Source organism: Amphiprion ocellaris, chromosome 17, assembly GCF_022539595.1.
Source record: "Amphiprion ocellaris isolate individual 3 ecotype Okinawa chromosome 17, ASM2253959v1, whole genome shotgun sequence".
Taxonomy (NCBI): Eukaryota; Metazoa; Chordata; class Actinopteri; family Pomacentridae; genus Amphiprion; species Amphiprion ocellaris.
In genome coordinates, this window is record NC_072782.1 from 14,598,769 (window position 1) to 14,623,376 (window position 24,608).

The window sequence follows — 24,608 nt, forward strand, 5'->3', positions numbered from 1 at the left end:
TGAGTTAGAAATATATCAATTTCATTTGACGAATGCAGAATACTGAGGTCTTACATTGGCTTCAACAAAGCTTTAATAAGCTTTTTTTTAGTTCAGCTACTAACAGGCAAGTGAGACCACATTTTGTCTCTACTGGCTTCTCTGCATTGCCTCGTTGTTACATGTAGATTTGATTGTAGGATTTATGGTTCGCTTTTAAGTGTTTAATCCTTTAACTCTACACATTCCCACAATGCCACTGAGATCTGCTGACCAGAGTCTCCTGGTTGTCCCGAGGTCCAGATAGAAGCACAGAGGAGATCAGGCCTTTGCAGTAGCTGCCCTTCACATTGGGACTTCACCAACACACAACATTTTTAACCCTTTGATGCACAACATGGGTCAAGAGATACTCATTTTCCATTGACTATGGGTCATTTTTGACCCATGTTGTGCATCAAAGCGTTAAAATCCATTTGAAAACCCAGTTTCATTGCCTGCTTTTAAACCAGAGTTATGAAATTTACGTTTATTGGTGATCATTTATTGTGTTATTATTTCAACTATTGCTTCCTTTAGTAACACAGTGCTGGCTTGTAAATATACTGACATGACATGACATGAACTTTTTTGCATTCAAGAAGGTCCCTCTATCAATTTTTAATTGCTAGTATGAATAATAGGATGGATTATAAGAGAGATTAATCAATATATCGTTTTTTGACAGATACCATCGGCCCATATTGACTTATCACAGATTACTTGGTATTGGCTTATAGGCTGCCTTATATGTCCCAATATGAATTTATACTTTTATCTTCTTTACAGAACAAGAAGCTCAGGGTTCTTTGGAACTGATGTCACCACAGTTTTCCAGCTGAGCAGCTGTGGCTCCTTTGTTTACAACACTGTCACAGCTCTGCAGCACATGTAGCAGAGTACACATCACAGCTGAGGAGATGGTGGTGCGGAGTCAAGTGGTGTCTTCATGGTAAACTGTTAGCTGTTTATAATGAATAATACATTGCTGGAGAATTCATAAACAATGACCAAATCATTTTCCCTTTTCAATGTAACTCTAACTCTGTATATGTAGAGATGTATTATTTTCAAAATGTTTTACTCAAATAGATAAAAGATAATTAAAAGAAAAACAGTAAGAATTTCTGTATCAGTATTGGCCACAAATAGCTAGTACTGGCCAGGCGAATAAGCAATATCTGTCTCATGGAGAACTGACTCGTTTTAAGACCGATTTGAAACTCCAGACTTCAGCTGAATTAAAACGAATGTTTAGAGCATACAGTATATTCTCTTTGATGTAAGGATTAGTTTGCAGCATGTGCAACACCGTGTACATTCTTGCACGCCTTGCGCTGTACCTTTAGTTTTCTCCAGTTTATTCTCGCGGCTGTCACACTTGCTTCTGACGAGCTGCCTCTCCTCCAGGCCTCTCTTCATCGTGCTGAGTCTGAACACATAGAGCCGAGCGTCCTTGCCTGGAAACAAAAACAGAAGCCGCTTCTGTTTTGCATGAAGGTTACTCTTAATTTGCCATCTCCTTTTTAGCATCCTCCCACGAGCAGACAATGGTGTCGTACCGCAGGAGGATTACTGGAGGGCTTCTTAAGGCTTGTGCTCTCTCAGAAGCTTTATCAAAGCCCACACACAGTCGTGACAAATGTTTGCGCTGCCATCACATAATCACTATCAAACCAGAGTCCACCCTGTTTGTCAATACTAAGGTTAGCTAATCATCTGCAGGGTAATTAATTACATGCTCTTTTGGCTAAAGCAAACAACAGACAAATCCTATTGCTGTCTGTTAGAACACATCGATTTCTTGTTTATGCTATTTGTTTTTTTTTTTTAAATGTTGGTAGGCCTGTATGTTGAATTTTATCTGTCTGCCTGTCTGCATATCTATCAGTCACTTACAGCCCACTTCACACTCGCAGTCAATCTGGTCCTGCAGGATAAACACACACACCACACACATACCAACACACACACTGTCTTGTAAACACAAACACACAGCCCCCTACAGGGATTGGTTCTCTATAGGTCAGCTTCCTTAGATCACAGTGAGAGATCAACGCGTTCACTCGAGCAGTGGAGGTGGAAAGGGTAAGTATGTACTCAACAGCACAGAGAGAGATGACAGAGATGAAATGAGAGAGAGGAACGGGAATAATGAGAAAGGCGATGCGCTGTAAATACTGTTCTGAGTCGATGAGAGGATGACAAAGGATGGTACCAGGGGAAGCAGTCTCTAACGTGTTAGGGAGGAGGAGAGTGCTGAGCGGGATCCTCCTTGTGGTCTGAGTCTACCTTTGTCAGCTCGGGTGATGAGCAGGTCCTGAGGCTCAAGAACGTGCATCTGCTTCACCACCATGGTTTTGTCGAACACCTGCACCGGGAGCAGCGTCTGTGTCTCTGAAATACAACATTCAAATTAGTACTAAATCTGAAAAGCACGTCATAATGAGATTTCGGTTTAAAAATTCCTCGAAGCAAGAAACGGGAGTATCGATTCGGTGTCACTCACCACTGCTTGACAAGGCGGGATCAGGGCCTGAAACGTGGACAACATCATTATCATCATCATTTTAGCTGCTGGCCTTGACATTGTGCTGGGTATTGAATGGATATGGACGGGTGGCTTTATTTTAGAGGACACAGGACATATCGATTAGGATGACCTCACCATCTAGCAGCATGACCCCCGCTGTGTCGGTGGCAGCTAGCAGAGACTGACCCCAGGAGTCAGCGCACACAATCTCGTAGGGGAACGTGCTGCAGAACGACTGGGATTCCCACGGCTGCGGCACACACACACACAACGTATTCACACACGCTCTTATTACAACTGATATCCATTTGCTATGACAGACTATAAAAAAAACAAACTCTTTAACATTGTAAGGTAATCATAATTCCTATTAAATCCTTCCAACTGGACGTCACTGTTGGATGGATGACTCACAAACAGGGATGTAAGGACTGCATCATGGTATTTGGTGCTGTAAACCCCTCCTCTGTTTAAACACGGCTCTTCCATCTCACTCTCAACTGTCTGTCTTCACTGCCCAGAATGTGAACATTGCTCTCCACATCGGAGCGTCCTTTATCCTTTAGATGCAGGTGGACTACAGCAATGTTTGCTTCACAGTACAGCGCTGACAAAGACATTTTGAGGTAATTTATGAACTATTTCCCTGAAATAGTTTGTATACCAAGTATCACTGATTCTTATCAAGAATGTTTAAACTCACAAACATTGATCTGGTTTAACCTAAAAAAAAAAAAAAGATTATCAGTCGAGGTCTACTCTATATCTATGGACTGCTCTGTAAGGATTGTATATATGGGAGCCTGTTTTAATAATTGTTCAAACAACATTTTTGCATTCTGCAAAATATTAAATGGCTTAATCAGATGAGATAAAGGCTGAGTGTTATTATAAAACAGTTGCCACTATTAGTCTGTATAGTCTGTATAATGTCTGTACATATTTCAACATTAAAATTAATTAACATGACTTTATTTCCTCATATCAAGTATTTTTCTTTAATATAATTGCATAATTGTTGCATTGTGACGTTTTCAGCTCCAGTCACTGGTCAGCTACAGTCAGCAAAAAAAGTGTTAGAGAATGACGGCTGCAAAGTGCGACTGAAAGTTGACCCAAGGCCCTGAAAGTATGGCTTAGGCGTACTCCAAATTATCATAGAATTAAATCAGATGGTTGGATCTATACAGAGTTGCAGGGGCAGACCACAGCAGCACAATGTACGAGCATCTAAAGAGAAAACAGAGGTGCTATTTGGTGCAGAGGCATTTTAGAACAGTTTGTTTCTCTACTGCTCTCTGTGCTCACATATATTGTACTTTAATACACCCGAAATCTCAGCAAGGCTGTTCACATTGAAACGTTTTTCAGCTCCTGTTGTTGGACAGCAGGGCCTAAATGCAAGCCATTAAGACTACATGTTAACCAGCAGTCACTTCTAAGCTGCTGCTCTGCACCGCTAAAATCCTAATTTTGTAGCCACAACGTTGTCTGACTAACTTCTTAAAACATAAGATAAAAACATCATCTGTTCCGTAAATTCTGCAATATCTTAAGTGAATTCAAAGCTACTACCAAAGACAGAGAGAGAAAAAAAAGGAAAAAATACGCTGCTTTAGCTGGTATGTGTTTGTAAAATATGTACCATGTCCATATTGCACTGACTTAAATATAATAAGCCCTCATTTTTGTTTATTTTTTAAATCATGTTTAAGTTTCTATTTTAACCTGAAAATTTTACACTTTAACATGTAAACATTCGTTTACATTTTGTACAATGCTGCATTACACAACAACATAGACAGTTTGCCACAATATAATTAACTTAAATAAAACAACTGCTGTTATGGAGGAAAATTAGCCCACTAATCAGTGAAACAGTTTATAGATGAATTGATAGAAAAATAGTCATTGGTTGAAGGCCTGCAGTGCAATCTCTCAGGTGTGTTCTCACCTCTTTTCTGCACAGGCCTGTGGTAACGAGGCTCGTCGGGGCATCTCCTCTCACGATGGTCTTCAGCTTCAGGGCCTGGACAAGAGATGACATCAGATATGATACAACAAAGACACCTGTGCATTCTGTTTGCTTCAGCTGGCGGTTGATTCAGAGGTATTCGAAAGCATGAATTCTGCGCAAAAACTGCCCCCATGTGACTAATTCTATGTAATATCATTAAATTGCTTTTACTGATGCAATGATGTGCAAGCAGCATTTTACTACTTCAGCTGGTAAAGGCAAAGCTACTCAACTGTGTGTGTGTGTGTGTGTGAGTGTGTGTGTAAAAGAAGCAGCAGAGCACAGCATTTTCTTTCTGAGTTTAATTTTTTATTTATTTAACTACCATTTGCTTCAATTTTTTGTAACAATTACGGCTCATATATGCTACTTTAAATGGTTGTAAAGTTTAGTTTTCACTCTGGAAATATTCTTACAACCTCATCTTTGACATCTCAGCACCACCCAGAGGGCACCAAAACCCACTTTACTGAAACACTAAGATAGGAGAGACGGAAAATAAAGTTTTGCAACACAAATCAGTATTTATTTTTAAGACATTCTCCATCTTTTTTTTCCTCAGAAATATTAGACACTTTAAATCCTCAATCATGGCAAAATCTAGAGGCATAACCTCTTAGCTGTGACTTTCATGATAAAAATTCAGGACCTTTTTGGCTGAATGATGTGTTTCAGCAGAGCATAGAAGAGACAAGCATTTAAAGAAATTAAAAACGTAAGTAGTGAAATATGGGTTACATGCAGTCACCATTGTTTTCCAGTATTGATAACACCTGAGGGCACTTGGATTCCTGGTTTTTAAATTTTTGTCAAATAAATAATCAGTGACATTCAATTTTAGCTTTTTTTCTTTCTTTTTTTACAAAAGACATATCTTGGTTCTCTTGACTTCAAGATGACATGTTGCTGTGTTTCCATACAGGTGCAGGACTATTGTTCATATTGCAGTGAAAATTGAGCCCACAGTGAGGAAAACTGCGACAGGAGCAAGAAACGTACAGAGGCCCAACAATATCAGGACTTTAAAATCATGGATCCTACATGGAAACAACACATCTTGTATTCCATCACTAACACTGTACTGGCCTTCTGTTAATGTTTCCTTTTTCTGTTTTGGCTATGAGAAGTGAGACAGACAGCTCATCGAGGTGGAAATGATCTGGACAAGCAGACTGGCAACAGTAAAATACAAAAAGAAGGCAATAAATGAAAGGTAAAATTATTTCTGATTTCAAATTGAATACAGTTTGTACAAAATGTTCAAGCAGCAACCATCTGACTAGCTTACAAATTGCCAACCCGGCTGCACGCTCAGCCACATATCTGCATAAACAGGCAATCTGGAGATAATGAAATCAATACCAACCAACGGTACAATGGCTAAGCAGGACATGTGCTGTGCCACTCTTGATAAAGAACACTTAAAATACATATTCTGACCTATCAGGCATTCAGGAGAACATGAAACCATTGTGTACTATGTGCATAACACAGCCAGTGAACATCCAGACAGTCAGTTTAGCTGAGGACAAACAGCTTGTCTCTACAAAACTGGATAATCAATGAGTCGACACGTCTGCCTTCCATTGTTTTCATGCTTTACAGCGCAACGTGTCGATGCCTCGGCTTTGTGTTTATGAGCAGAGAGCGACGGAAACAAGGTAGAAAACACAAACAGCAACACAAAGAGAGACGGTTAGCAAATGAAGATAACAAAAAGCGGAAACAAGAGACACAGAATTACCTAAAGGCATAAACAGTTTTTTTTAAGAGTTGATTTAAAAAAAAAAAAAAAAAAAGGTACTGACAACCTAATTTCCTCAAACAGTTGGTCTCACAGTGTATGTCTGGGATGGCCAATTCCTACTGATGGTTTATTATAATGCAGTTGGAAAAAATAAACACAGCAGCTTTGCTCACAGGCTGCCTTTTGGTCTGCATGGTGTTAAAAACAAGCCATGTTAAAAAAAATAAGAGATATATAAACTTTATTTAAAGCTTTACGTGCACAGGTTGTATTTGGTTTGTCACTATAATTTCTGATTCATTGTACTTTAATTACAAGACTTCATTCACAGACACGTTAGGTAATGAAGCATCATCAGGCATCACAACAGGCCAGAAATCTGTTCAAAAATATCCATTATCTCCCAGCCATCCCACAACAAATTATTTCCGAAATGCCACAGGTCGTCTAAGTTCACCAGCATGGACGGCGCTTTGTGAGCCTTTGTTTTGGTCTTTGTGTTGTCAGACTTTGGCGCTGCCATATAATTATGATTACATCAGGTGTAATGACAATTACATCAGCCTGGTAATGACTAGTGGACTGTGGCTCAGAGACCTCTTGGTACATTATTATTCCCTCCTCGTTCTCCTGCAAACAGGTGTTCAATTAAATCAACTGTCTGTCAAGAATAACATCCTTTAAATGACTTCATCACTACAGAGAAGAACAGATCCTCCTCACAAATGAGAGGACAGTTCTTCTGAATCTACAGCTACAAGTGAAGTTCTTCAGCAATTTGGTATTAATTACATGGAAAATGGGTAAAATAATAGTTGGTACAGATATTATAGTCGCTCGTAAATAAACGTAAATAATAAAACTAAAATTTTACTGACTTTTATGCCGCATATGGGTCCAACTGGATTCCAATCAACTGATCAACATACTGATTGAAAAATAAAACAAACTCTCTCCATGCCATAAAGTTTCATGTGCGCATACAAACATATTTCTCCCGAATGTCCATAGACGAGACTTGTGAGATTAACTGACACAGCATGGCATATTTTCTATCCAGTCATGAATTCAGAAATATGGTCAGTTTGTGAGGAAACTCTGAGTTGCATTTACTTTCCGTTACCATACAAATTATTAAATATGCTGCCTAAAAGTTTGAGGAGAAGAAGCAGGTACTTAATTCTATCTAGTTCCCTCATAATTAGTACCAAATTGTGCAAGCCCTTCTTAGACATATCTTAGGAGATATACATATTTCTTGGAAGTTGTGAGGAAAGTTTCCAGTAAATTAGCATGAAAATATAGACGCTATAAAGCAAAGGCTTACCCCAAATTGCACTGCAGCTGAGAAATGCAGCAGCCAATGTAGATAAGTGTATAAACCTCTCAAAAATACAAGTTTTCAGCACAGAAAGAAAATCTATGTAATGCGCTTCGCTGTGAAATAAGCCCCTGATTACAGCTCGAATCTGAAGAGTTCTCTGCAATCGAGACAGATCACAACAGTTTCCATCAAGAATAATCATCTGTAAAATATAGTCCCTATTTTTCTTTTGCGCAGGAATTATATAACGCCTTTAAGTGGAAAGGCAATTTCTACATTTAATAGCAAAGCCAGACTTTTGTTGCCTGTGCTATAAACTATGAAATTGTATCCTAGAATAAAAGAGATATACATTGCTTTAATGCACACCATGATATAATTTCTGCACATGCTGGCTCTCTGTAAGCCTCTAACAGGTAACCCTCATCCATTTACACACCTTCCAGTCTAACACATATTAAATAACTGCTAGACAGGCATTTTTTTGTGGATCTTACATTCTAGAGAGTCAGATACATTTTGTCCTGCCATTGCTGTGCTGCTAAAGAAGCTGTCTTTATGTCATGCTATTTGCAAACTTAAAAATTTTTTGCTAAAAGGTGGCGATGTCCCAGTCAAGTTTTATCACCCCTGACCTGATCTGAATAATTTCATGTTTCGTATTTGCCAACGGCGAGTCTCAATCAGACACCATTTTCCTTAGTAATAGGCACTTTAAGTGCATTAAACTTAGTAAAATCGGTCCAATATATGCTCAGCTGAATACCTCTGCAATGCATTAAGATAAAATAGCATTTTTACATGTTTCTTAATGATCATCAACGTTGTTGCAAAGCTCCAGAGAAATGTCTGAAATGTGGTGTGGAGAGGAGGCGGTCACTTGGACTACAGACAGTTCCTTGTTGAAAAGCAGAGAGGATTGTGGGGGTGTAGCTAGGAACAGACCACCCAGACAAAGACAATACAATGATAATTAACACCCTTCAACCAGAGTTTATATATTTAAGACAAGCCGGCAATAACTATGTCAAAGTTTCTATTTCCCAGTGGTAAATGTAAAAGAGCTGCCTTTGAGGCTGAAATCATGTGTCTAATGATTAAAACAGCAATATCAGCACATTAGGATGGCCCGCTGTGCAAAAGTTATGTTATCAGTTTCTAAGTTTATTAGTGGATAATTATGCAGATTAAAAAAAATATTTAAAATGTGCATCCCGAAAACATCCAGCCACAAATCAAGTTCTCTCTTTTTGACACCTGTGTGACAGCAAATGAAAAACAAGAAAAGCACTCAGAGAGCGCAGAACTCCTCCAAGGCTGTTCATTCTCCCATATGGCACTGTCAGAAATGCAGCATATTTTTGTAGAAATGCAGCATTTCTATATTAGTTACTGAGGATCAGAAATCACTGCAACATAGATGTGACCATTTAACATAGATGTACCCACAAACAAAATGACCTTGCGCTGAGCTCAGGCGTGTGTTATGCATGTGTACGTTATGTACGGACACCGAAGCATGTGACTTAAATATGCAGCGTGCGGCAGGAATTGATGGGACTCGGAAACACCCCCACAATTTAATCAGTTGTTCCTTGTATCATTTCCGACAGATAAGCCCCGATAAGTCCGCAGCAGTCGATTTGTAGTAGGATCACAATCATGTGATCGTCAGCAGGCAGCTGATGTAGTGTTCACTTGTTGTCATAGTTACAGTGATGCCATGCCGCTATCTTGCAATGATACGAAATCTTTAACAAATCCGTGGATCCAGAGTATAAGCCGCATCACTGTCAAAATCTAAAGAGGTAGTCCTTGTGTCATTTTTGACCTTCCCTGAAAATTGGATCCAAATCCGTTATTCCGTTTTTGAGTAATGTTGCTAACAGACAGACAAACGTACACCGATCGTCACACAACCCAGCCGCATTCCTTGAGTGAAAAAGACTGGGCATAGTTGCATGCAAATATTGTTCAGTTAAAAAAATGCCTTGATAGGCCCAAATCCTGATCTTTGAGCTTAGATCGGAACATTCCTATCTGAAACTGTCACTGGATTAGGAAAGGTTTACACAAACAAACTGGAAAACTTGTGTATTATCAAGGGATTCTCCTTCAACCCTCCGAACCACCAAACCCCCTAGTGATTTTCACTCCAATATTAGTAACACATATGGACACTTGGAGAAATGTAGTACATTTTGTTGAGATTTTCTTTTTTTTAATGAATTATGGAATTCTAACTTCCATAGAGTTGCATGACTTTATATTGCAATGAAAAATGAGTCCACAAAAAGCAAAGAAAAAAAAGCCTTGAAACTCACTTAAAATTTTGTAAAACAGAAGTACACATCTCCCGTCCCAAACATTTTTTCTGATTACGCATCAGATTTAATGGCGATAAAATACCGTAAGAAAATACATTAAAGAGACGAAACATAACTAGTTTAAAAATTGTGGCAATTACCACAGATTACTGCTATAATATGGACATTTCTCAAGTGAATCGATATATTTGTGTTGACCCCTTTGCCACTGTGTGCACATGTGAGTGTTATGCTTCCCTCTGAGCTATTGCAGATGGTGTATATGAGTTTGTGTGTGTGTGTGTGTGTGCTTGTATGTTTATCACTTAGTTACCTGCCCTATTCTGACAAATTCAGCCTGCCGTGCCTCCTCCTTCTTGCGTGCCGACTTTGGAGACTCGGGCAGCACGTCACTGAAGGACCGTCGGTTTAGCATGTTCTGGGGAGAAAAAGGAACCTAAACATGGAACACACAAAATGTGGCGCGCGCGCACACACATACACATATACACACACACACACACACACACACACACACACACACACAGAAAAAGAAAGCAGAAAGGGGTCTTAGAGACTGACCCTGGCAGGAGGTGAGAAGAGCAGCAGTGAAACACAGCTAGAACCAAGTCATGTTAGGAGCAACAGTGAAAGAACAAGACAAAAAAACACAAACAGGAGAAATAAGAACAAAGTGATGTGAGGAGAGAGAGCCCTGCTGAGAAAGTCAGCATTGCAGTAGTATCCGGTCAGAGTGGTGCAGTATGCAGAGAGACACTGAGGGCTGCAGAGGAAAATAGCAGAACACAACTCAGCAGCGGCAACAGTCGCTGCCAGTGACAGAAAGAGAAGACCAAAAAGTATGTCCGTCCGACAGTGGATAAGAACAGGTCTGTCCAGCACAGCAGAGGTCAGAAATTCAGAAACGCTGCGGTACCTTGTGCAGGTCAGGCATGAGGTCTTGGTAGAGCGAGCGGATCAACATGTCGAGGGTCCGCTGACGCTTCTGGGCAAACGTTGGCGTCTCCAGTGTGGCTTTCTCTCCATTGATTACTGCAGGAGATAAAAATAAGAGTAAGAAAAAATGCACATGCTGCAGACTTACTGGCGAATCTGACACAGTGTTTATTGATTGTTTTCTTACATTTGACTAATAAAAAGTCCCTGAATTCTTGGTGATCAGTAAATACAGGCGGAGAAGGGAGAGGAGGTCCAAACAGTGGAACACTCTCCTCTGAGAAAATCTTCAACCTGTGGCACAAAGCACACGTATTACACCTTTATTACGCCTGTTATTAATGAGTGGCAGAGCAGGTAAATTCATGTACACTCTTTAAATTTAAGCATGTAGTAAGAGGAATTGACCCTCTGAACCCCTTGGAACTGGGTGTTTTTTTGCTCCTGTCACATTTTTTGTTCACTCTGGGCTCATTTTTCATTATAATAAAAAATCCTGCACCTCAGTGTAAACAGTACACCCGTGGCTAGAAGTACAGAGAACTAAAAATGTCCTTGGAGCAGAAGTTGTAAAGCTATAAATCATAACAAAGGAAAAATGCAAGATAAACTTTGTTACTTATTTTACAAAAATACAAAATCTTTGACCAACATGTGTAACACTTTCCCACATACCCACAGACGTTTCCAATCCTAACAAAATGGTTATTCTGCGCACTATAGATTTTTTTTTACCACATAAATGTTTCAATATTTGTCTGCTCTTGTAAACACTGGCTGCAGTTCAGCCGAAACGTCCCTGAAATTTTCCCACGTAACTGCTGATCACAGCTGAGTCAGTCATGACTTCACGACTGTGCTGAGGAGCGAAGATTTTTTTGTTTTTCATAGAATCAGGTTAAATCAAACTGTATGAGACATGTAGAATAAATTCATTTTTACAAAATATCATCAATTTTAAGCTAAGATTTGGTTAAGTTTTCCAATGAAACAAGCATGCCACAGATGATTAGTTTAAGAGCTATTGAAAATATGGAAATTCTCTTATTGCAGTTTCTGGATGTGATAAATGGTGACCCTTCAGTGATTTATACAGTTAACATGCCTTTCAAACATGCCGGCAGGCTTTGAGGTTCAGAGGGTTTATGCAAGTGTTTTTAGGTGGAAAGTCAAAAGCAGCAGCATCAACCAAAGCCACTCACCTGTAACTGTCATTCTGGCTATTATACCTAACTAATGCAAAAATATCTGCAAGTGAAAGTAAAGGAAAGATGTCTTATACAGGAGACACGATAGTCTATGCAGCATACTTTATCACATATACTGTATATGCAGTGGTGTGAATGTGATATCATGAGTAGAAGAACATGGCTCGTATCTTTGACTACCGCTTAATTACTCTGACAGTCATTGTCCAAGTGAAGGATACGGGTGAAGTGCGATCGGATCATAGAAGGTTTGAAGGACGACGATGCATCATCCCCTTCTTGGAACACTATGGTAACAATGTCATTTCCAATGTGCCTCTTTCTTTCCACCTGGCAAAGTTGGACAAAACAGACACAAAGATGAAAAACAGCAACTTAACCTCAGGTTCGTGACTTTCATGTGTGCCGGGAGCTGTCTTTTAAGTTGCATTAATTGATTTTTTGAGCCATGTAAGGGGAAGAGGAACAAACACAAGCCGATTTTGATAAATTGGCCACATGGAGAATTAGCTGACTGAAAATATAGATGAATATCCCTGAACCTAAAAATGTGATGACTTTCAGGAAAGCTTTGGAAATGCAGGAGGATTTTCCCCTTTTTTAAGTTGTTTTGTTGGATTTTTACTTGCATGAATAGTGGCGATAATGAATGAAAAAGTCTAAATCACTCCAAAAATATCTAAATATATGTGTAAAATGTTTCTGTGTTCACATTCGATCAGCAAGCCAAACTACTACAACTAACTTCCTGTTGTTTTTTTAACACATCTGCATGCATCTATCCCTTTCACATCACACAGTATCTTTAGTCCACACTGCACCCTGTGCAGAAACATCTTGGGGGGAATTATTTTGGTATTAAGCTGCAAAATGCTCCACTTAGTTGCAAGGCTTTGCTGCATGGGAAGATTTTGTTAACTGGGTTAGGTTAGGCTTGCTCACTAAAATGCTGATGAGATTAGTGAGACTAAATCAAAACAATGAAGCTTTGTGCTGTAAAACCAAAACAAAAATAAAAATATAAATTCTAGCAGATTTCATGTTGTCTGCTTCCCTTCAATGAGATGAGGAAGGTGTCATTCTAACAACATTTTTCAAGCTTTAAATAACTTAAACACTTTAAGAAGCATTTATAATTTCAACTCTTTGATCTTCAAACTTCAGAGGCAGCAGCACTGACCGTATTTTCATCACTAACTCTTCACCTCCTTGTTTTGCCATCTCTGTTTCACCAACACATCCTCTCCTTTATCTAAATATGTATTATGATGGCAATGTAGTGTGGACGGTTTGTCCATGCAAATCATTATTACTTATTCAGCAAAACATTAACTTTCAACAACTAGATCATGACAAAAGAAAACCTGTAATCCCTTCAAATTTACTGTCCATAATCATGATTCTTGGAGGATGACACGATCATCAAAAGACACAAACATATTCATGATGTTTGTGTCAGTGCTGAATATCAATATTTGGCAAAAAGGTGAAAAAATACAGATAAACTGTGTAGAAATGGGAATGAAGGAGGAGTGCACAGATGCTTTTTGTTATTTCCTCAGAGGATGAAACCCTTCCAAAGTTTTTAAATGAGATCTTTGCATCTCTCCTGGCACCAACATTCAGTCATAACTGCCACGCATGTGCAAGAAAAAACTAAATCTAAAACACAGATTGCCATGTAAGTGAATGTAGGGCTGCAACTAACAAACATTAGAATTACTGATTAGTTTGCCAACTATGAACAGTTCCAATATATTATGTTTACTATAACATTAGTCCAACAGAAGCACTGAATTCCCACATTTACCAACCTAAAACCATCAAACATTTAGGAGTATGAGAGTTTGTGCCAATTCATAATCAGAATAGCTGCCAATTACTTTTCTTTTCATGGCCTAACTGACTGACTGACAGCTCTAATTTAATGAGAACATTCACGGCTGAGAGGCTGAAGATTAACCTTTTCTATTTTGGACACTGAGCTATTTTATAGGGCTTCAGCCCAGCCAGAATGTCAGGGATACACACAAGATATTTCATTATCGAAGAGACAAACAACACAGTCATAGTCAAGAGAGGGTGATTTATTAATGGTAGCCCTTTGTTCAGCGTGACACTTCTTTGGCACCACAACGATACAAAAATAGTCAGGATGCTTTGTACTGCAGTGTGAAATTTATGCTACAACTTCGACAAATAAGAAAGTGAACAGACTTTATGCTGTGATACAGTACAGTGCATATATAAATATAAATACAGCTATATCTCTCTCTATATATATATATATATATATATATGACTGTAGCTCTTGTTACTCAGATGGGAGATATGCATCACACCAGCAGCCACATGCAATACGAGCGAAGACTGTCCCTTATTACTGACCACCAGAGTGTCTTTCTTTATCTTAAGAAATCAAATTATGTGTCATATCTGCTCAGCTCTAGCCCTTTTAAATCACACTCACTAATATTGACATTGCAGAATGGAGCACTAATGCCCTTTTCTGCTCTTTCTCTTCCTAAATTCACTGCATTTGATAAGCTGGCTGCCATTGAACTGGATTCCTGTCAGTGTATCTTTTCTGAGCTAAATGACACAGTTATTACACTTTAACCTTCAGAGGACATACATTTCTGGACTGAAATTTGTGAGAATAGTTTCACTGTAAAGCAAAAATGTCAACCTCATGATGACACAAGAGGAAACATCAGGGATTCACCAAAGCCATGAGGATTCATCCTCTGGAAGCCATTCTGCACAAAATGTCACGCAAACCCCTCCACAGTTGGAATATTTCAGTCTGGATCAAAATGGTGGAAGATCTGACTCATTAACTGCAATCCCCTGAGCCAGCCGGCAAGAAGCAAACTAATTAAATACTATATATGCACAACCACACATGCAGACACACACCTGCTGTTTGTTCTCTTTAGAGTAGGGTAACATGGTGGACACGTGGAACATGAGCTCATGGCCTTGATACACTGTGTAGATGGACTTAATTCCTGTAGTGTCATCTGCAGATGAAAACAGAAATGGACAAAGAGAAAGAATCAACATTTCAGGAAGCCTTTAAAGTGATGTCAGAATATGTGACTGAGTGTTCTTACTCTTGGTGTCCAGCCCTCCACGGTAACCTGCCCATCCCTGCAGTGTAATGGTATCACCCAGCAGATTGAGAAACTTATCAAAGCTCTCGCTGCCCATCTCTGTAAAGAAAACACAGAGCTTTCACTCAGCAGGCTTCTTCTATTGTAGGGCACAGTATTTTGTTAAAGGAAGAGTTTGACATTTTGGGAATTGCGCTTATTCTCTTCCTTGCTGAGAGTTACATGAGAAGATCAATATCATTCTCATGCTTGTGTTGGAAACATGAGTGCAGGTGATTAGTTTCAACTACAGACTGCAAACAGGGGAAGCCTGATTAGACTGAAAGCTCCCCAACTAACATTAGTGAGTTTAAATGCTGGATTGCTTTGCTGGATGCAGTAAACATGTGAAATGCAAAGCGTTCGCTCTCTGCAAGGATGCAAATAAGTGTTTTTCTCAAAATGTCAAAGGCTCAGTTTCCCAGACATTGTTTCAAGCTAGTCACAAACTTTTTTCAATGAAGCTCTTCGCTGTATTTTCCATTTAGTCTATGACTGGACTTAATCCATGTCTGTGAAAATGGGTGAAATGTTTCTCTAAGAGCTTCGAGTAAACACTGAATCCAAACACTGAAAAAAAGAAGATGAGCATAGAGGGATTTACCGTTGCTAAACATCTCGTCGTCTGTGAGCTGCCCATCTTTGGCATACAGTACACCAAATTTAAAGTTGACTGAACCCTACAAAATTACAAATGGGTTAAAATTTTGAAATTATTAAATTTTAAAAATACAAACATACATTTAATATACAAAATATAACACAAAAGATACAGAAAAGGTTGCAGGGTGCAACATTGTTTACTTCTCACCTTTCTTTTTCTCTCTTGAAGCTCATTAGCAAAGTGGGCGAGCAAGAACATTTACAGTTTGTGACACTATTTACTATCTGTGTCCATCCAGTATTTGAGACCCATTCAATCTCTGGCAGTTGTGGGGCTTGTGACACTTGTAGATTATGGTGATTCTGTATGTGCAGTTTAAATTAAAATCACAGGTGTGGCCCTAAAGCTGAAGTCAAGCTAATTGACTCTCTCCTGACTGATCAATTTTGCACTCATCAACCTCAACTTTAAAATCACTGACAGGTGAAATGTTCAACATCGATTATCTTGTTGCAATGTGTTTATAATTTGAAATGCTGGGTTAACATTTATGTAGATGTTACTTTGACACGTGCCAAAAACCTGTTCCAGACCAAGCACACATAACTGTAACTGCACTCCACAGTGCCAATAATATCTGATAACATCAGCAGCCTTCTACAGCAGGAAGAATGAAAACTGCTCAGGGTCAGATCAAAGAACACAATGAAGAGCCTAAAGTCTCTTAACTCTCTGGATCTTACTCTGATCAACAGAGGGCCCACCATGGAAACCAAGGGACCCAAAGGAGCCCCTGCTAACATCTTGGTGCCAGACATACAGAACATCCCTGAAGGTCCTGTGTCCATGGCCTGAACATCATGAGGGGCACCCACATAATATTAAGCAAGTGGTTTTAACGTTGTGGCTGATCAGTGTAAATAAAGATGCCATAACATGTACCAACACTTAAAAGCACAATTGTAGTTGTAGATATACTGATATCACAAAAACAAATAAAGATTCACACAAGTGGCTTTCTGTTATGGTATGTTATCTCAAGGTGCCTGGAAAGCTGAACAAAAGTGAACACAGTAATGGTTAATAAGCCTAAATAAAACCTTTGTTAATCACAGACAAAGCCTTAAAAAAAAAAACTAAGAAAAAAAAACATCTAACAGGCTACAGTGTACTGTAAACAGGATATCATTTCATACCTCCTGTTCCTCCAACACCAGCAGATCCTGGGGAAAGAGGACATAACTATCATTCACACTGACCAGCTACAGATGACACCGCCTGAGGACATTATAAAGTTCAGGTGTTGCTGATCAGGCTTGGCATGAAATGGACCCGTGCTATATTTCATTACAAGCGGGCCAATGGTGTCACTCTCACCTTCTGAATCTCTGGGTTGAGGATCTCCCTGGGGCCTTTCTCAAACCTGTCCATGTTCATTGCACTGTAAGAGGAGCAGGAGGAGCAGGAAGGGAGGAAGAGGAGTGAAAGGAGTGTTTAAGGCTGATGGAAGACAAATAGCCTGAAGGCTAACACAGAAAAACGAGAGCCGATAGAGGGGATTTCTCATCCAGCTTGTCCCATTTATACTCATTCAGAGTTTGAGGAGTGACGCTACCCAGCCCAAGGAATTTATAATCTCCAATCTCCTGTTTCATGCATCTCCTTATATCCTGTTAGTAGTCGCTCATGACATCTGCTGCTGGAAACGTAATGTTGAAAGTATAAATAAGCAGAAAATATTTGTGAGGTACTGGTGTAAAACACAGTGTGAAACTATACAAGTGTGGGAAGTTTTCCAGTCAGTTGGTTGATTGTTTTCTGACACGTTAAAACAAGTTCTAATGCAACTGGCTCTCTTCCCCCCCAAGCAGAATGATTACTATAACAAATACTCAATTATTTAGCAAATATTTTTTCAGCAAAAACAAAAATCTGTGTCTAGCTTAAGGTTGTCAGATATGAAGATTTGTTGCTTGTTAGTCATATACTAAGAGGAGTGATGAAAAAATGCTGGTAATGTTCATGGTACGTGTGCACGGAGAGCATTATGGTTGGTTGTGGAAGCAGTGATGATTAAGGAGACCATGTGACACTGTGCTATCAGCAACAGGACATGAGTTAAACATGCTTATGTGACCGCTGGTAGGCAACATTAGTGATTTCTTTGTGACTGCAAACTGGAGCAGAGAAGAAATATTCCAATCTGTGTCAATCAGAAGTCAAGAACTATCACTGGTTAGTAGATGTGGGACTGCAGTACTATCAATACAGAAAACAGTAGTTTTTGCATTGGAAGAGCCCACAGTTTAACATACAAGGCACTTCAGTTAAGGGAGTGCCATGAGTTTGTTATTTTCTTCAACATTCGTGTGGTTGTGCTCCAGGAATTAGTCCCCCAGTGTTGGACTGGCAAGTTCTACTCTAATGGCCTGATGGGTGTCTGAGGGAGAGCATTTATTCAAACAACCTGATCTATGCTCTGATGGCAGGTAGGTGCTCCACTGTACTGTATTTCCAGTCATAGCATGGTTATTGTGCATGGATTTTATGGCCACAACAAGACAACTGTAGCTTCCTGTCTGCCCGATTCTCTAGATTTTGCTTTTTGTAACTTCTTCCTCTCCCCAACATGAACTCAAGTTTAAGGATCATGTTGTGTCAGATATTGGGAGATTCACTGCCCAACGCAGATTGTGCTTGACATGTTTGCACAATTGGGCTTCCTGGAAGTGTTACAAGGGGTTGCAGAGGCGCTGGGAATGCTGTGTCCAGAGAGTGCTTTAATGGGGAAAACAGCTAAATTTAACTCTGGTACGGTTTTTGATATTTAATAAGCACAGTCCTGGAATTTTTTGATTGCACCTCGCATAATAGATTCACTGTAATTCTCTCTGGACTGGCAAAAAAAGTCATAGAATATGTCACCTTATGCTCTCAGAAATTATTTCAGTCATTTTACAGATTAGCGCTGCACCCAAATCAGGTTTAGCTGTTGATGATTGGAATATTTCTCCCCTTTTTTTTTTTAAATTAGGGTGACTTCTGGTTTTAGGTTAAGTGACTTCACTGTACTCTGGTTTGTTAGCTGGCAACCTTTACCTTTACCAACTCTGCAGTTATGAGGGGTGGCAGAGAAACGCTGTTGCAATATTACATGAACTAATATTTTCTTTTTTCAGGCAGCATACGCAGTGCCTAACATTGAAACTAAGGCCTATGTACACATTTTGTGGCTTACTACATCACAATGGCTGTAGCTACTTGCTGGTGAAGTTACTTCTTTTACACACCAGAGTCGCTCACTTTCCACAACGCAGCATCTTTGTCCCACACAGGTTACCCACAGCTCATGTTAGTAGCCCCCCGCAAAACACAAGTGAAGATCGCAACGTTAGCATGACAGTTAGAACCACAACGGTCACCTTAATGGGCTATGTGGCAGGTTAAAATAAACAAAAATCCTCCTATAGATGTAAACACGCGGCTGATAATTATTGTATCGTTCCACTTCAGGTTTCAGTTTCTCTCATGAGTTAACAAGAAGTTGTAATGTGGATGAACAAGGGCTCAACTCAAAGAAACTAAGTTTAATCAGCGTCCTTTAAAGTGGCTTTAAGGCGTCCACTTTCAGGGGGCAACCTTACTACATACAAATTATAAATATTTCAATCAAGAGTATAATCTGCAGGTGAATCAATGCTATAAGGTCAAGGCCTTGTAAAAGCTTCTATCTGTTCATATGAGATGTTCAGTTATCCAGAGTCACAGTGGAGATCATGCTACATTATTTCCACCGCAAACAAACTTGGACTGAAAGTTTATTTTCTTCTTGCACTTCCTAGCCACAGAGAGCAAAACACTTTCAAGAATTTTCTCTGACTGTTACTGAGGTTAAGTGTTCACAGTTTTGTGGATGCAGTCACATTTTGTAACCAAGCTGTGTGTGTCCAACTTTGTTAAAATAGCACACACAAGCAGCTTGGTTGCGAATATGCCTGCATTTACAGAACATGGCACTAATTACAGCTTACACCAACATTCATAATGACTGGTTGTGTTTGACGCTCTGATTTCAGTCATGTTATGCAAATTATTACATCCCATTGGGAGCGTGAGATAACAATATTAATTCCTATTCATGCATTGTAAAGAGTGAATGAATTGTGCCGGCTTCCAGAGTGCACCTCTCACCTTAGGATAGACTTGACTGATAGTGTTTTGGTCGGGCTGTAGGGGAGGCTGATCTTCAGAGTGCCCTGAGCAAACAAGAATGACACAGATCAGATATTACAAACTTCTAGCACAGCGGGTTTCATTCACCTTTCACTTGTTGAAAACACGCCTTTATGTAGCTCCAAACTGACCAAGGCTGAACGAAGGAGATTAGAAAATGCTGCAAACCTGTTGCTGCATTATTCACAAGCAATTCAGACCACACAACACATTCTTCAATTAGTCACCGAATAATTGCAAATTAAACCAAAGCAATATAAGTCAAAACAAAGTTGTTCTGTTCTGCAACAACAACAACATCCTGTACCAGTCAGAGTCTGACAGAAACAAGACAAATCAATGTGATCAGGCAGCGGAGGTGCACCGCCCTAATCAGGTTCCAGACGAGGCCGGAGGCTAAAATTAGATCCTAGCTATCTTGTTCATGAAACTGAATCACTAAACTACAAACACACAATAATGAACATGCACTTCACACACACACACACACCTAGACACACGGTGATGCAAAAGTGGAGTAGCATCCCTTGAGATGGCACTTTGTGGTTTCTCACATTTAGATCACTGAGAAAATCCCACCTACAACTGCGTATACAAGTAGAAAATGGTTTTATGTGCAATGTATTAAAAGTTTCAGTTCCCTTCTCTCTGATCGGAGGAAGATCCTGTGAGTCAACACTGGAGAGTAATTGAGTACATCAAACACAGTGAGGAGGTACTGCTTTAGAATTTCTTGGACTTACTTTCAGATTAGGTTGTTGCATAAATAAAGCAAAACAGTTTACACAATATAATAAATTGTGTAACATTAAACCAGTGGTTCTCAGCATTTTTGACATGTCCTCTATATAACAGCAGTGTCTAGTTGGTGCCAGATATCTGAGGCGTTTCAGCAGAGACAAACTTTTTTTTTTGTAAATTAGACAGGTAAATAACTGATTATTTCATTAAAAAAACTGAAGAAGAGAGAACTCATAAATATCTTTTGTGCTGTAGAAAAATCTGAAAGTTGAATTACTTTGACTTTTTATATTATAAAAACTGTGAAAAATTTCAATTAACATAACAACATAACAAGTGCTGTCAATACAGGAAAACAAGATAGTTTACCACACACCCCTATCACACCCTACCCCTATCCCCTATGTAAACGCTGCCTGCAGTTCAGTCTATTTCAGACGAAAAGTCCGTCTCATGTGGCTGCTGGTTACAGCTGAGTCATGAATAGCTTGGCTGTTGCATAGAGTTGCACATTTATTTTTGTTGTATACAGAATATAGTTAAGTCGAATGGTTATTTTTGGCAATTTTGAAATGCAACATGTACAATAAAGTGATTTTGATAAAATATCAGGATTTTAACCTCAGATTTGGTTACATTTTCTGACTGAATTACACATCATAGATGAGTAGTTCAGGGATCTCTATAAACTTGAAAATTCGACTGTTCTTTCTGTTTCTTGTCTAATAAATGTTGCAGTTTTGTAGATTTCTAAAAAAAAAATGACAGCATGCCTTTCCAACTTGCTGACTGATTTTTTTTTAGAATTAAACACATCATTTTTTTAAAGGTGGCTTATGAAGTTTAGTTGGTTTGTCAAAGGGCTGTTCAGAACTGAAGAACTGTACTGTAGAGACACAACGTATAAAAAGCATTTTAAAGTCTGACATTGTTTACATCCCTACTGGCTAGCACGGGACAAACAAAACAGTGGATCCACACAACTACTCCATAGCACCACTGGAGGTCAGTTTGAGGTAGAATTTTGAATGCAGGCTTTTAATGTGTTATGAAGTTGTTTTATGTTATTTGTGATGTTGCTTTTTACTTCTGTGAGCCTTTCACCATTTCTGTGAAGTCAGTGAGGTGCACAGATGGAGAACTCACCGCCTTCCTCCAGAGGATGGCTCTGTACTGAGGAACTCGCTGATTGTTCTGGTCTGAGAGGACGACTGACAGGTAGAAGGGATTCTTCTCTGCATCTGTACCCACATAGTTCTGGTGGACTGAGGGCGACAGAGATAATACACAGTTAACATAACACATGCACACAGGACTTTTGAATTTCTCTCAGGATTAATAAAGTATCTATCTATCCATCCATCTATCTATCTATCTATCTATCTATCTATCTATCTATCTATCTATCTATCTATCTATCTATCTATCTATCTATCTATCTATCTATCTATCTATCTATCTATCTATCTATCTATCTATCTATCTATCTATCTATCTATCCATCCATCCATCCATCCATCCATCCATCCATCCATCCATCCATCCATCCATCCATCCATCCATCCATCCATCCATCCATCCATCCATCCATCCATCCATCCATCCATCCATCCATCCATCCATCCATCCATCCATCCATCCATCCATCTATCTGTGGACATCACGATCTAAAAGTGTTTCTGTTTACTCTTAATGCCTGATTTCTATTCTTTGCCATTAAAATGTTTACATATTTCATCCTGTTGCTATCTTGGTATGTCTTTCTTTGCCATTTTGTCCTCCTTCCTACCTTTTCTTTCCTTATTTTCCTGTCTCTTTCACTGAAACCCCCCAGATACAAGGATCTCCTGACGCCACCACAGCAGTCACACATTCATGCCGCCGCCTCCTCGGTTGACAGGGCAACATCTTCAGAAACAACACTGAACAGACCTCCCAACCCAATTAGACAGAGGATCTCTGCTGCCTCTTTCTTTGTCCTCAGCTATTGCTTTCTTTCTCTTTAACATTTTAAATTTTTTTTAATTTACAATTTCGCTTTCATTCTCCGTTTGGTTTCCAGTTCTGTTTAGTCTTCGTTAGCCATGGTTTTGTGCTTCTGGCCAGCGATGACTTTGCAAAGATTTGTTGCATTAGTTTAGCCAGCTTCAGCATCTCCTTTAGAAAACACATCGAGCTTCCATAAGATAACAGGGAGACAAAAGAGGATAATCTGTGTTATTATTCTTAGCCTGATCATTATGAAATGAAGAGCTGAAGTCATCGTGTTCCTGACAGGTCTTCATCAGGCAGGAAGTGCTTGTGTTAGAAGAACTGGCCTCCGGTTCAGATTGTGTTGTGTTGTGTGATGCAGTCAGCTCTGCTCAGGCTGTGAGAAGCAGATGGCTCAGCTGCAGTCCAAACAGGTCGAGCCAACTTTCTTGAGACATGGCTCATCGTAAACTGGCCATGCCATAGCGTGCTTAGACCCTGGCTGGAGGAGAAAAAGGATTTCTGCTCTTCCATAGCCGACTTGTTCTAGTCTAATTTTACCCCTCATGTATAGCCATCGATCTCCAGCTCTGTCTTTCATCTAAGCCTTTCAGCTGATGGTGTTTATTCTGGATTCAAGTCATGCTAAAGAAACCCAGAGATTAATGACATGTTTCGCAACTTGCATCACCACCTACACTGCGAGTTTAAGAAGAGGCAGGGCGTTAATGATGGCGAAACAATGAAGGAGGTCAGAAAGGTGAAGGAACAGGTGACCCATTCTAATGCATTTTTAACAATCTGCTGCTCTCACTAGCTAGCTGTCTGCACAGAGCTGGGCTCATCTCTGAAGCCCACAGTCTAATCTTAACTGTGTTATCTAATGGAGGCTTTAGTGTCTAGTGAGACTGTGTGTCCTCTGTGGGCCTTCTCCCTGGGTGGTGTATGGGATTAGGGTGTAGTTGAGACTCTCAGTGGGGATATATGTTTGGATGCTAACAGGTTTTGGCCTTGAAAGAAAAGCAGTGCAGCACGAGGCTGACTTCATAAGACAAGAAGTATCCTTTAGACCAGGGAAGACTTTCAGAGGATGTTTTATTTCTGCAGCATCTAAAAACCAGCTCATAGCTTCTTTCCCATCCTCACACATTTTATTCCTCTGTGTGTGTGAGACTGTGTTTTTAAACAGTCGAGCAGCACTGACCTTTTCCCAGGAAGTATTTAAAGAACCATCTGGTGTGGTACTCTGGATTCTCCAGATGGACGTCGGTTCTCCTCCAGGTTCCTGGAGTGTAGTCCGAAGTCTGTTTGTCACACACATACACACACACACACACACCACATTGTCATCATGATGGTCACAGCTTGAGTCACAGCAGTCGACACAGTGGAAAACTGTTACACAATACAGCAGCACAAATTACAGCACAGGGCAGGAAATCAGATACAGACAAACCTCCACAGTCTGACTTTTTATCATTGTCAAAGCTGCATCATCATTTAAATGACCGTAAGAAATATAAAGATTTTCAACTAAAAGGTGGAAGACTAAAGGTTTATGAGAGGCGCTTTGTCTTATATAACGCAACATCCACTGTAGCTGCATTTTGGACTTAAAAAGAAACAAAGATGACCAACAAATACTGGAAACAGATTGCATTGCAGTAGGTGTGATATACTGATGTTGGTTAGCTGGTCATAGGATGGTACTATATGAGATCTGGTGAGGAATACAGATCATAGAAAGACCCTTTTGCATGTAGAGATATCAAGGTCAACATGACTTCCCTACAT

At 39.6% G+C, this 24,608-nt stretch overlaps 1 protein-coding gene across 6 annotated transcripts in view; it reads right to left on the minus strand.

The window, feature by feature from the left end:
- The window catches only part of garnl3 (GTPase activating Rap/RanGAP domain like 3), a 97,665-nt gene that overhangs the window by 18,198 nt on the left and 54,859 nt on the right, over positions 1-24,608 (minus strand). For 4 of the 6 annotated variants that reach the window (XM_023298818.3, XM_023298815.3, XM_023298817.3 and 1 more), the window contains exons 4-21: positions 24,019-24,118; positions 21,990-22,108; positions 20,061-20,125; positions 17,247-17,310; positions 17,066-17,092; positions 15,870-15,945; positions 15,227-15,325; positions 15,030-15,133; positions 12,332-12,440; positions 12,105-12,150; positions 11,090-11,196; positions 10,883-10,998; positions 10,280-10,402; positions 4,506-4,580; positions 2,687-2,801; positions 2,528-2,554; positions 2,311-2,415; positions 1,362-1,478 (exon numbers count right to left, since the gene is read on the minus strand). In XM_023298818.3, coding sequence (XP_023154586.1) covers positions 1,362-1,478; positions 2,311-2,415; positions 2,528-2,554; positions 2,687-2,801; positions 4,506-4,580; positions 10,280-10,402; positions 10,883-10,998; positions 11,090-11,196; positions 12,105-12,150; positions 12,332-12,440; positions 15,030-15,133; positions 15,227-15,325; positions 15,870-15,945; positions 17,066-17,092; positions 17,247-17,310; positions 20,061-20,125; positions 21,990-22,108; positions 24,019-24,118 — 1,594 coding nt within the window. The remainder of the gene's footprint in view (positions 1-1,361; positions 1,479-2,310; positions 2,416-2,527; positions 2,555-2,686; positions 2,802-4,505; positions 4,581-10,279; positions 10,403-10,882; positions 10,999-11,089; positions 11,197-12,104; positions 12,151-12,331; positions 12,441-15,029; positions 15,134-15,226; positions 15,326-15,869; positions 15,946-17,065; positions 17,093-17,246; positions 17,311-20,060; positions 20,126-21,989; positions 22,109-24,018; positions 24,119-24,608) is intronic. The other 2 variants (XM_023298819.3, XM_023298816.3) reach the window with 1 other exon arrangement.